The 12,982-nt window shown below is 38.6% G+C and overlaps 1 protein-coding gene across 2 annotated transcripts in view; it reads right to left on the bottom strand.

The window, feature by feature from the left end:
- LOC134540737 (DNA mismatch repair protein Msh6) overlaps positions 1 to 12,982 on the bottom strand; it is a 59,918-nt gene that overhangs the window by 46,475 nt on the left and 461 nt on the right. For both annotated transcript variants that reach the window (XR_010076495.1, XM_063383634.1), the window contains exons 2-6: positions 6,583 to 6,742; positions 5,657 to 5,853; positions 2,464 to 2,571; positions 1,266 to 1,369; positions 444 to 578 (exon numbers count right to left, since the gene is read on the bottom strand). Coding sequence is in view for 1 of the 2 variants with exons in the window: in XM_063383634.1 (XP_063239704.1) it covers positions 444 to 578; positions 1,266 to 1,369; positions 2,464 to 2,571; positions 5,657 to 5,853; positions 6,583 to 6,742 (704 nt within the window). In the remaining variant the exon portion in view is untranslated. The remainder of the gene's footprint in view (positions 1 to 443; positions 579 to 1,265; positions 1,370 to 2,463; positions 2,572 to 5,656; positions 5,854 to 6,582; positions 6,743 to 12,982) is intronic.

Below are 12,982 nucleotides of genomic sequence, written 5' to 3'. Positions count from 1 at the left end.
ACCACGGGTTCACTGGGTGATTTGAGGGGTCCCAGCGTGATGTGGACGCCAGCAGTGCTGATAACGTCTATGGGCTCAGGACGCAGCCAACTGTCTGGTCAGCTGAGTGAGGCGGGAGGTTGAAGGTGGTGACTAAGCTGGGATGGGTAGCCCCAGCCCTTGATCATAGCCGGATCTCTGACACCTCTCCTGTTTCGCGCATACGGCGTACCCGTATCCAGGCCGGTAGGGCCTAACGGTTAAGAGGGCTGGGTCAACAAATAAAAGGGGAAGCAATCACTCAGACAGTCATGTTACTGTTTTTGTAACCAAGATAACGTAAAATTCAGTATTTCGTTCAAGTGTTTAACACATTTTTTTTCCCCCTCCCCCCCTTACGATTCCCCCCCGAGCTGTCCTTGTCCGCGGGAACCCCGCGCGTGAGCCCCAGGCAGCAGACTCGCCTCGGTCGAGGGGAAGAGGGCCAGCTTGGCCTTGGTGCCCTGGCTGACGCGCGCGGCCGAGGGAGAGATGCCGCCCGCCCCGCCCGCGCTCTTCCGCGCGGGCGCGCACCCGGCGCTGGCCTTCGACCTCTTCTCCTGCACATCACGGACATTAAAAAAAAATTTAACAACCGCAACCAGTTAACTAGGCTTATTTATGTTTACCGTTGTACTCATTTCAATTTATTTATTTTTTCCATTTATTTTATTTTATTTGTAACATGCCACACCAACAGCACAAGGCTCCAACGGTGGGCACAACATTTAGGACAAGTACAATGCAAATACAGTAACATTATTAATACTAGAACAGAACAAATAGTAGGACAAAAATACAAGACAACACAACACAACACAACATACAAATATCCATATGAATACTTAAATTCAAGTAATTACTTAAGCCTACAAAAAGGTTTCATGAGAGTAACATGGATAAATTAATATACATAGAAAATTGTTAGATTAATTTGAAGTACAATTATATAAGATATATAAAATATCAGTAATAACGAGAATTTTACTTGGTGTTGTGTCTATTGTAGTTTGTAATGAGTCTATAAAATAAGATCATTCTTGTTATAAATAGTACATAAACTAGAAAAGAGGCGAGAATTGAATTGGGGGATTCGCAATCCGGTGTTATCAAGAATATAGCTACATTTAATTTTATAGTTATAAATATTATGAACAAAAAGATAGTCCAAATAGGCTCTACGGTCTGCTAGAGGAATAATACCATTCCTAAAATAATATTCCATGCTGACCTTATTTTTTTACTACCTTAACTGGAGATTCTTCAACATCGGACATTTCCGGATCGGACAAGGTTTCTGACGGCACCCCGGAACTCGCCGAATCCGAATCCACCTCCATTTCTTCTTTTTCTGTTAACAACCCACTTGAAATAGTAGCATCTCATATTACACTAAATAAATTAAATATGGTTAGCACCAACCAAATTATAATAAAATAACTTTAACCAGTAAGATTGATTGATATGATTGGTTTAAAGTAATGATGGACCAAATCTCAAATTTCTCAAATCCAAATCTCAAATTAAAATTTCAAGAATACCTCAAATATACCCCTCAAAACTGAATCTAGGTGCCAAGGGTCAAAAATAGACGTACAACAAATGAAAAATGTTAATTAGGTGATAAAACATTCAACTCCTTAATTTTTTTTTTCACATACTAATATTCCAAACTCAATAAATACCCTAATTTTATTTTTTTGATTGCCAATCAAATGTACGACATATTGGTGAACACTAATAGAAACCTAGTATACTTCAGACTTGTCAAGGTTAAAAAATACTCCACTAATTTTCTTTTAATCTTTTTCCATGACCATCTAATCTTCCGAAGGTCGTGTGCGCCTCGTCTCTCGCGCTCTTACTTGCTCAGGGCAAGAAACAAGTGCCCTTTCGTAGTTTGATTAATTTTTCATCTGCCCTCTCTAAATTACAGCGAAACCCCTTATTTACGTTACCGTTATTTACGTTTTCCCGTTATTTGCACTATATTCTTCAGGTCCCGTTTAGTTCCCATTTAGTCCAATACAATACTTTCACGCGAATTACGTCTCAAAAATCGAATCCATCCCGCTATTTACGTCACGTAACAACCATGAACAACCAGAAAATACTGTGGGTACTTTAAGTGTAAATAAGATTAGCTAGTAGGCCTAAAAATCGTGAAAAACGTAACGTTTACAGTCGGCAATGAACATTTTAAATCGCAAAATAATATTTGATTTACTTTCTAGAGTAGCTTTGTCGAACTGTTAGACAGCCGTATTCCGCACGTCTGCTTCAACCTCAAACTCAGTGAGTGCTCGAGCCTTCTCCCTGCTTATGACTAAAGAGGGGGGCAAGACTTGAAAACTCCAAGTCGAGCACACTTTAATGCAAAAATGGACCAACTCGAAACATGTCACACTGCTACGCATAAAGATGCACAAGCCGATCGTCGCTCACTCGGTTTGTACTCGTCCCCGGAGTCCTCGCTGTCGTAGGCGAGAACCTTGCGCTTCTTGGAGACGGGCGTCTCTGGGTCGGCGCTCACGTTCTCCTTGTCGACGTCTCCTGCAACGAGAGGCGCTTCCGCTGCGGAACACTCGTCCAGTCTGCTTTACATGTCCCGTTACACCCACCCCACGAAGCAACACAGTTCAACCATCGTTGTTTCGAAGTAACGATGCCGATAAATTACGGCATGATTTGAAGTCAGGCCATAGTATATTAGAAGTAGCGCTGTTTTTATTGGGTGAATTTTTATTTCACGTTACATATAAGAGCACGTACACCCGCCCCACGAAACAACACAGTTCAATCATCGTTTCGAAGTAACGATGCCGATAAATTACGGCATGATTCGAAGTCAGGCCGTAATATATTAGAAGTAGCGCTGTTTTCATTAGGTCAATTTTATTTCCTTGCTCTGCAATGACTTGTGCAGCATTAACTACAATGCAACCAGTGGTGGATCCAAGGGGGGGCCACCAGGGGCAAGTGCCCCCCCCCCCCCCCTCCCGAAAAATCAGATGTCTGCTACATTAATATTGCCGACAAAAATGATTGTTTCTGAAACCAATAAAATATATTTAATATAATTAATGAATTTCTTGTAGGATCATAAAATCTGGTGGTTGGATGTTATGTGTAGTGTGAGTAGATTAAATACAAATTTAGTAATTTTAAGTCATTTTTTTCTCTGGCTATTCTGAAATACTCCCAGGTAAACCTCTGGATCCGCCACTGAATGCAACGAATTAATAATCTGAAAAATCAACAAACATTTTGCTCTTTCCTTAATAGTTACCGTATTTACTCGTGTATAGCGCGCCCTCGTGTATAGCGCGCACCACGATTTTTGCAACAAATTCCAAAGAAAATTTTTTTTTTTCCCGTAAATAAATTGTACTAACATTTTGTGGTACCTGTTAAGTAATTACGTATGAAACAAATGATAATTTAAATTGATGTGTGGTGATGCGTCAGGAAAATACTTAAACTCTGCTGTGTAGACGGAAGATAATGAAGCGCTGTATCGTCACAACTGGTACGTGGGCGGGAGGAAGGGAGGCAGGCAGGAATGTGACACGGAGTAGATGACTCACCGGTAGCAGCTGCGACGAAGCGAAGGAAGTGGGAGGGGGACTGGTGTCAACATTCTCTCTCTCTCTCTCTCTCTCTCTCTCTCTCTCTCTCTCTCTCTCTCTCTCTCTCTCTCTCTCTTTTATTTTACTAGCTGTAGAGGGGGAGGTCTAAAAATAAACAAGAGACCTGCGAGCTTGCGCGCGCACGTGTGTGTGTGTGTGTGTGTGTGAAAGAGAGGCCTTGTTGCTTGTGCGTATGTGTGGGGGGCTGGCCAGAAACGTCACCCGTCAACGGCAGTTAACGACTTCCACTCCTCCCCGCCTCATCTACTCACTTTTTTTTTTTTTTTTTTTCCGTGTATAGCCCGCATCCTTATTTTTTTCCTTTACTTGAGGGGAAAAAAGGGCGCGCTATACACGAGTATATACGGTATTCACTTCCTTCATTGCGTATTAATCTCCGACGACGCAAGTGATTGTGTTCAGTGTTCAATCAATTTTTTTTATTTTAAGCCATCCTGTACGTCAGCAGCAGCGCTGGAGGGTTGAGCCAGAAGCTTTCAGGGCTATTTCTCCTCATGCCTACTAGGATGCGCTAGTGGCAAATCATGGCAGACATTTAATTAGAAAACTTCAGAGTCAGGAATTACGTTAACGGGTTAAATAATCTTTCAAATAATACAAAACGTTAATTTTATGCTTTTCTTTAAGTTCATATTAGAACTGAAATATAACTCATCTATATTGATAACAATATTATTTGCGATTCAGCAATATCGTTAGCCACTACTTAGGAAATCTATGCCCAAGATTTGTTATGTATACAATGTGGCAAGTGAATTTTAAATTTAGGATTTTTTAGTCCCAAAATGATATTCAACAATTTATTTACTTGTACTTCATGCATTCATACTTGCATACTTGTGCAATAGCATCATTTAGCACTCACATACTTTAATATATTTTTTTTAAATTGCAACCTCAGACAAAGAGAATTATGTTTCACATACCCAATAATATAGGTATAAAGCAAAAAGTTTCGCTTCCGTCGTGCGTAGACTTCACGCACATATTTTTTTTTGTATTCTCATTAAAACTATACTGGCATTGAATAATCCAGCTAAATAACTAGGTAATATGTAAAAACTAGAGTTTATGGATTTATTTTTAGGACAATTTTTAAAACAGGAGATTTCTGTGTTATTGTTTGTATTTTTATATATTGTCTTTGCTCATTAAAAAAAAAAAATAATATGGAACTAAAATATTTCTAAAATTTTTTCGCCAAAATACTCTCATTTCGATCAACACCTGATACACTTAAACAGTATAATCATTATTAATAAGCAAGTCTAGAAAAATAAAAATAAATCTGCAAATTTTTGTGAGCTTGGAACATGCACCATCATTAAAGTAAAAACCAGTTACTGAAATAAACCATGGAAGATCCAAAAATATAATATTAATTTTATTCCAATCCATTCTGGACCAAATTCATGCTAAATAAATAACATACAATACCATAATAAAAGATAAGTACAATTTTTTTGATAATTGAGAAAATATTTGTGGAACAGCTAGTTGATTTAATGTTTTTAGTTACATTTTGGTTGTAAATGGTGTATTAACTTGGATTTTGGTGTTATAAGTTGTATTGAAGTGCTTTGAGGTGTTTTTGGGTTTTCTCGGATGGCCGTTATTCGGTTAAATAATACAAAATAATACACGTGGGATTCGGCGGATGGATACTACTCCTGCAAGTAGTCATCTGGCAACACTGTCCGTTGGTAGAGCAGTGGACTTCAAGATGGCGCCGCGGTAAGCTGCTTGGTAATTTTGTCAGTGATCTGGCACAGTTTTTAAGTATATACACAACAGCCGTGGTCTTGACCGTCACGGATTAAGACTCAATTGAAATTGTATCGTGTTACCAAACAGGCGGCGCGTGGCACAAACCTCAACTGTCTGTAAGGTGAACTAACGGGATTATATGCCTGGGGGAGTATTGATGAATTTAAGAGGTGTGAACCTAAAGTACATGTCTGTAAGGTGAAGCTGACTAATGACCTCACCCTCGCCTTCGTCCGCCGAGACGGCCGTGCCGGCTGGCTCCTCCCGCTCGATGCGAGCGAAGTCGACCACCAGCTCGTTCCTGTCTGCGAGCGGCAGTCGCAGCGCGGAGACCGCCTCGCGGCACGACGCCCGCCACTTCTCCGCGTCCTTCTTGGGGCACGGCTTGTCGTCGCCGCTCCGGAACGCCTCCACCGCCCTGCGCACACGGCCCCCCTAGTCCGGCACACGCGCCTCTGGGGAGCTGTCCACCCTCCTGTTCCCGCCCTCTCGTGCAGGACTCCTTACAGACCCACCTTTACTTCACTGCCTTCACCACTATCAATGTCCGTCAGTTCAATCATTACTTGAGACCTGGAAAATTCTCGGGTTCATTCCGTGTTCATGCTGAAATCCAAATAATTATACCTTAGTGCTGCTTCTTGTCATTGGTCCACTGTTTAATCTGGAGGACTGAGGGGCCAATTTGAGAGACACCCCATCACTCGTAGAAGCGTCGAATCATCACAGACCACCCAGTCGAGACGACTCGCAAGTCAGCGGCCAACGAACAGTCGGCATTCGCCCGAGTGCGTGTAGAGGATATTGGGAGTCTGTCCTGGAGGTCACTGAACCCGCGAATTTTTTTCCCGGTCTCTAATTATTACAGATGATACTCCATTATCCTACAATTATCTCCGGAACACACATCCAACACAAACATGAAACATTAGCGTGAAATAGTTACAGTGGATATATATGGTGTTAAAATTCAAATGGTGAAACCTGCCTTCCGATTAAAAGGGTGCTTTAAAATGGAAATAAATCCGTAGTTTCAATAAGGGCAAAAAAATATATATAAAAAAAAGGTATAAATGAGGCCCGGGGGCCACAACGGGGCGTGGCTGGGTGTCGCCCCGCCGGGAGGAGCGGAGTGCCGCGGACTCACCGCCTGCGGACCCAGGCCCTGGAGGGCGGCCGGTCGAAGAACTGCACGTGCACCTCGCCCGCCCGCACGAAGGGGCCGCCCTTGGGGTCGTTGGTGACGAGGCCCGGCCACCAGGGGTGGCCGTCCAGCCTGGCCCACACCACGTCGTTCACTCGCGGCCCTGCAGACACCAGGACATGCCACCGTCTAGACCACCAGGCAACCAGACACACAGGTGTTCAGTTTACCCGGAAAATTATTTTTTCGGGAATTTTTTTTCGTGATTAACTAATGTGTTGCAATGCCTTTTTTTTTTAAATTTGTCTGAAGTACGTACACACATACAAAGCATCCATCTCTCTATCTCGTATTTTTTTGGGGTATTTATTTGGTGAACAGCCAATGTGTTTCAATTGATTGCCTTTTTTTTTGTGATTTCTTTCGAAGTGGTTACACATAAACAAATTATCTCTATCATCCTATATATATCTTCCTCTGTAAGTCTCTCTACATGTTCCTATCACTATATCTCTATCCACACCTCTCTCTATACATCTATAATCTTTATCCATCTCTCCATAACACACAATCTTTCTATATCTCTATACATCTCACTATCTTCTCTCTCTCTCTCTATATATATATATATTTTTATGTATTTTATCTATATATATATATATGTATGTATGTATATATATATATATATATATATATATATATATATATATATATATATATAAAATAAATGTAAGTGTCGTTTCTCTATCTTGGTTGCCACAGACTACCAGACTACCAGACTACTAGACAACCAGACATACCTAGATGTTCAGTTTTCAGGAAAATTATTTTTTTGGGGAATTTTTTTCTTAATTAACTAATGCGTTCCTTGACGTAAGTTTTTGGACATAAGCCATTCCTTAGCACATGTACGTCTGTAGAAGAAAACTACAAAAAAAAAAAAAACACAAATGACAAAAAAACACAAATCAAGCAAAAAAAATTGCTGTTGTCAGGATTTAATTGTGTTTGTTTCGTCTTTCCGTTTTGCTTTTTATTTTGTCTCGTTTCAACTGTTGTGCTGAATTTTTTGGGTTCGGTATTTTTGTGCGGTCATCATTTGTGGTTTTTTTTTTTCGTTCTTAGTCCATTTTTTCTTTGTTTTTACTTTGTTTGTTGACCATATTCCTGTTGTGGAGTATTGTGTGGCGTTAAATCCTGACAACAGCAATTTTTTTGCTTAAGTTGTGTTTTTTGTCATTTGTGTTTTTTTGTAGTTTTCTTCTACAGACATTTATGTGCTAAGCAATGGCGTATGTCCAAAAATTTACATCAAGTCATGCACTTCCATTGCACAAATCTTTCAAAGATAATAACTAATATGTTGCAATGCCTTTTTTTTATATAATTTGTTTGAATTAGGTACACATATACAAAGCATCTCTCTCTACCTCCCTCTATAAATCTCTCTCTCTCGATTTTTTTGGGGTATTTATTTGGTGATCGGCCAATGTGTTTCAATTCCCTTTTTTTTTTGGTGATTTTTTTTGAAGTGGGTACACATATACAAAGAATCTCCATCACTCTATATAAGTCTCTCTACATGTCCCTATCTCTATATCTATATCTACATCTCTCTCTATATATCTATAATCTTTATCCATCTCTCCATAACACACAAACTTTTTTGGGGGATTTTTTTCGTAATTAACTAATGTGTTCCTTGATGTAAGTTTTTGGACATACGCCATTGCTAGAGACCCGGAAATTTCGCGGATTCTTCTGGCCTCAGGATAGAATTCAAAGTTATAGGTGTGCTCGACCCACGTTTACTTTCCCATTGGTTGATTTCTTAGCGAGAACATTTTTATCCTTGTTGTTTGGCCCTACCTGATTCGCTTACTTCTCTGACATTGTTGGCTCACGGTCGTAGATGGGCGTGTTCAAACAACTGCGTGCCAATCATGTACACAGTGCGACAGTGTGGAGGTTTGCATTCTAGCTTGCGACTAAATGTATCCGCGAAATTTCCGGGTCTCTAGCCATTGCTTATCACATGTATGTCTGTAGAAGAAAACAAAAAAAAATGACAAAAAACACATATCAAGCAAAAAATTGCTGTCTTCAGGATTTAATTGTGTTTGTTTGGTCTTTTCGTTTTGCTTTTTTTTTTGTCTCGTTTCAACTGTTGTAATGAATTTTTTGGTTTTCGGTATTTTCGTGCTGTCATCATTTATGGTTTTTTTTTTTCGTTCTGTTAGTCCATTTTTCTTTGTTTTTCTTTGTTGACCATATTCCTGTTGTGGAGTATTGTGTGGTGTTAAATCCTAACAGCAATTTTTGCTTAATTTGTGTTTTTTGTCATTTGTGTTTTTTGGTAGTTTTCTTCTACAGACATACATGTGCTAAGCAATGACGTATGACCAAAAACTTACATCAAGTCATGCACTCCCATCGCACAAATCTTTCATGATAATAACTAATGTGTTGCAATGCCCCCCCCCCCCCCTTTTTTTTTAAATTTGTTTGAAGTAGGTACACATATACAAAGCATCTCTCTCTACCTCCCTCTATAAATCTCTATCTCTCTATCTCGTAATTTTTGGGGTATTTATTTAGTGATCAGATAATGTGTTTCAAAGCTTTTTTTTTTTTAAGTAGGTTCACATAAACAAAGAATCTCTATCACCCTATATATCTCCCTCTATAAGTATCTCCACATGTCCCTATCTCTATATCTCTTCTCTCTCACTCTCTCTCTCTCTATATATATATCTATACTAATATTATAAAGCTGAAGAGTTTGTTTGTTTAAACACGCTAATCTCAGGAACCACTGGTCCGATTTGAAAAATTCTTTCAGTGTTGGATAGTACATTTATCGAGGAAGGCTATAGGCTATATTATATTATCAATAACATTAGGGATCCTTACTAAAAGTCCAATTTAGAATCAAATGCGTTGGAGGGGGTTAGATACATGCAGTACACGTACGAAGTGTGTGTTGACAATGCCGCAGGCGCTAGAAGTTTATATCCTATTGCCTATTAACATTGTTGCCACGCACTAGATGCCTATCATTCTTAATTTTCCCATACAAGTAAAAAACACCCGTGTGATATTAACAACGAAGCAATCAGTACCCTCATAAGAGTTCAATTAGTATTTAAATACTTTTTATCACTTTAAATCGCAAACCTAAACTATTGTTTTTTTTCCTCTCTCTGTGTTTAATTTGTTTTTTATTGCCCTTTTTTTCAAGTATATATATTTTACAGACTTGAAACTTCACAGTAATGTTCCTTATGTTACGCAGGATGACATTTTCCGAAAATTAGATCCCATGGGTGGTTAAAACCAGGCAACAGTGGGTACTTTGTCTGCATGAGAACAGGATTTTGCATTGTTCATGCCTTCTGCGTCTCCATGGCAACGGGCATCGCGCGGCAGTGGCGTACCCACAAGGAGGGGCATGTATAATGAGCGGCGCAAGAGTGATCTGCCTGTAGACTGCCGTAGCGAAGTACGGGTACATCAGTTGTACGTTGCGTGCACGAGTCGGGAAACCATCGGTGCTATTCATTTTCTCTCCGGTACATTATACAGCATTGTAATAAATTTTCACTGAATTTTTTTTTATTTACCATTACTGTAAATGGGAGATGTGGCTTAATTTTTTTCCATTAGTATAGCCGTGCGAAGCCGGGTCGGACAGCTAGTATATAATAAATGTAAGCGTGGTTTCTCTATCTTGGTTGCGAGGTTATAGCAGCACACACCAACAAACCAGGTTTATATTTATTATATATAGTATATAAAAACATGCACGTATTCGAATGCAACATTGTGTCAAGATCAGGTTGGAAAAAAACCAAACAACTTTGTTTTTATTTGTTTAAACCAAGTTTTTTTATTACGTTTGTTATTTTGTTTCTCAGCATGTTCAAATGAAGGCCATACAACATCCCACTGTCTGCCACTCATGTTGAACCAGAATAGTTACAACACCAAAGAACTGAAGTCCAGCAAATCTGCACATCTGACCGGGACTTGAGCGGTATTTGCGAAAAAAAATTTTAAAAATCTGAAAATACCTTTATTATATGCTCTTCAACTTCCTCTTTTCATTAAAAGTGGCGGAAATAAGAAATTCCAAATACTTTAGGAGATATAGAATTTTTTAATTTTGCAATACAAGACCTGTGGAACCATTTGAGCGCCGCCATTTTTGTTATTTTGCAGTGTGTTCGTGAATACGTGAATCGTCAATGCGTAATTAATAAAATGGTTGATTAGGTCAGGTCAGTTACATTATTAATACTTTCAAACTAAGCCGACATTAAATATAATGTGAATTAATTTTGATCATTCTTTAGTTTTAAATTATTTATAATGTAACTGACCTTACCTAACAAACCCGTAACAAAGCATGCACAGTAACAACTCACGTATTTTTTTTTTGTTACTTATTACTTGCGCAACAATATCAAAATAACAAATAAGACTTTAAAATTAGAAACGTTAAAAACTCACCTAAGTTGGAGGCGGTAATTAAAAACCGTTTTAAACAATAAATGAACTAAATAATCACGTATTGGTTCGTTTGAATTCTGGCCTATCACGAACAATCACGTGACATCATTATCCAATAAAAAAAGTAGATACTCGTACGTAAACAAGAAACAATGATATTCGCCACATCAATGCACTGGTATTGTGATGAAATTTAAAAATTTGATATCTCCTAAAGTATTTGGAATTTCTTATCTCCGCCGCTTTTAATGAAAATAGGAAGTTGAAGAGCATATAATAAAGGTATTATCGGATTTTTAACATTTTTTTTTAGCAAATACCGCTCAACTACATATGATGAAATTTTAAAATTTGATATCTCCTAAAGTATTTGGAATTTCTTACCTCCGCCGCTTTTAATGAAAAGAGGAAGTTGAAGAGCATACAATAAAGGTATTTTCGGATTTGTAACATTTTTTTTCGCAAATACCGCCCAACTACATATTTACCACTATTAGGGACTTCTTATTCCGCAAAAAAAACTGTACAAGATGACTTGACATTTACAAGAAAGGTGCTTCTCAAACAGACAACTCATTAACTAAAGAACAAAGGATAATCTACTTCCATTTGGTCGAATATTGGTGTTAGAATCAATAAATATAAAAATTCATTTGGACAGTAAGTCTACACTCCAGTACTGTTTGCCTGACACTTAAATTGTATGAATATTTAACTTAATAAATAAACTTTTGTGACATGCTACAGATATATGAATATTCTACCAATTTAAACACATAAAGTGTTTTTGTTTGTGGTATTAGGTTTTCGACTCATTTCGGAATATGTGGATGTATTTCATTTACCTACATTTTTCCCTCCAACTAAACTATCATGAGCCATCATATATAGTTCCTTTGAAATATAGGTGTGTCTTTTCTTACATTCTTTCTCTTCTGTGCCTATTCCTCAACTTTGAATCGTTTTCTTGTGCACTGCCACAGTTTATCGTGACTTACACGAAGACTAGGCAAACAGAACTCCGAACAGCAATGCTGGGGAAAGAATTGACAACGGTGCACAGCAAGGAATCACTTCAGCGTTTTTACCGGAGTAATTTCGGAGGGCATGGTAACCCCAAATTTAGAACGGGCGAACTACAACTCAACCCCCCCCCCCCCCCCCCCCCAACCAACCACCATTTACTACCTCTGTACTTAGACCTCGGCGACCTTGAAAATGGCAAATGTGCTGTGTGTCAGGCCTGGCTTATAAACTCTGCAAGGTGCGTTTCGTATTGTGTTTGCGACTGCCATACTTAAAGTGATTTGATGAAATTATTTTAAAAAAAGATGAAGACATTACGTGCTTAGAAGCCTGCAATGATATTTTTTATACACACATCAAGTTTACACTTGTTAAAATTTCACAAAGTAACCAAACATAAAGGTCATAAATCAAATTGACTCCTTTTTTTTAATCACGATAAATAGGCGCAATCTAAAAAAGCCTGGGATAAACTTTTGTTTTCTACTGTTTTAAAAATTTAAGTTTTAGTGTTGATGACATCTTGCAGCGTGCATGCTTTATAAACAACTGTGATTTTATTACATTGGTTGCGTGTTGTGCGGTTGCGTAGTTAATCAACACTGCCTTAGCGACACCTAATGTAACACTCAAATACATTGGCCAAGCTCACAGCCGTTTCCTGAGGACAGTCCTGCACTTGAGCACATCTCTTTTAATGCAATGATAGTCGAACTCCGCTAGAAAAACTCATCCAACTTGAACAAGCCTTAGTGACAATTTTGAACCCTGCTAATAAAAACAGAAAGCAATAAAAGCTGTTTAGGGTAAGCAAACAAAAACACTCTCTGTGAAAAAAAAAAAAAATCTTGAACGTTATTTAGCA

This window comes from Bacillus rossius, chromosome 17 (assembly GCF_032445375.1).
Source record: "Bacillus rossius redtenbacheri isolate Brsri chromosome 17, Brsri_v3, whole genome shotgun sequence".
NCBI lineage: Eukaryota > Metazoa > Arthropoda > Insecta > Phasmatodea > Bacillidae > Bacillus > Bacillus rossius.
The sequence above is the reverse complement of the archived record's forward strand: the minus strand, read 5'-3'. Positions and strand labels throughout refer to the sequence as shown.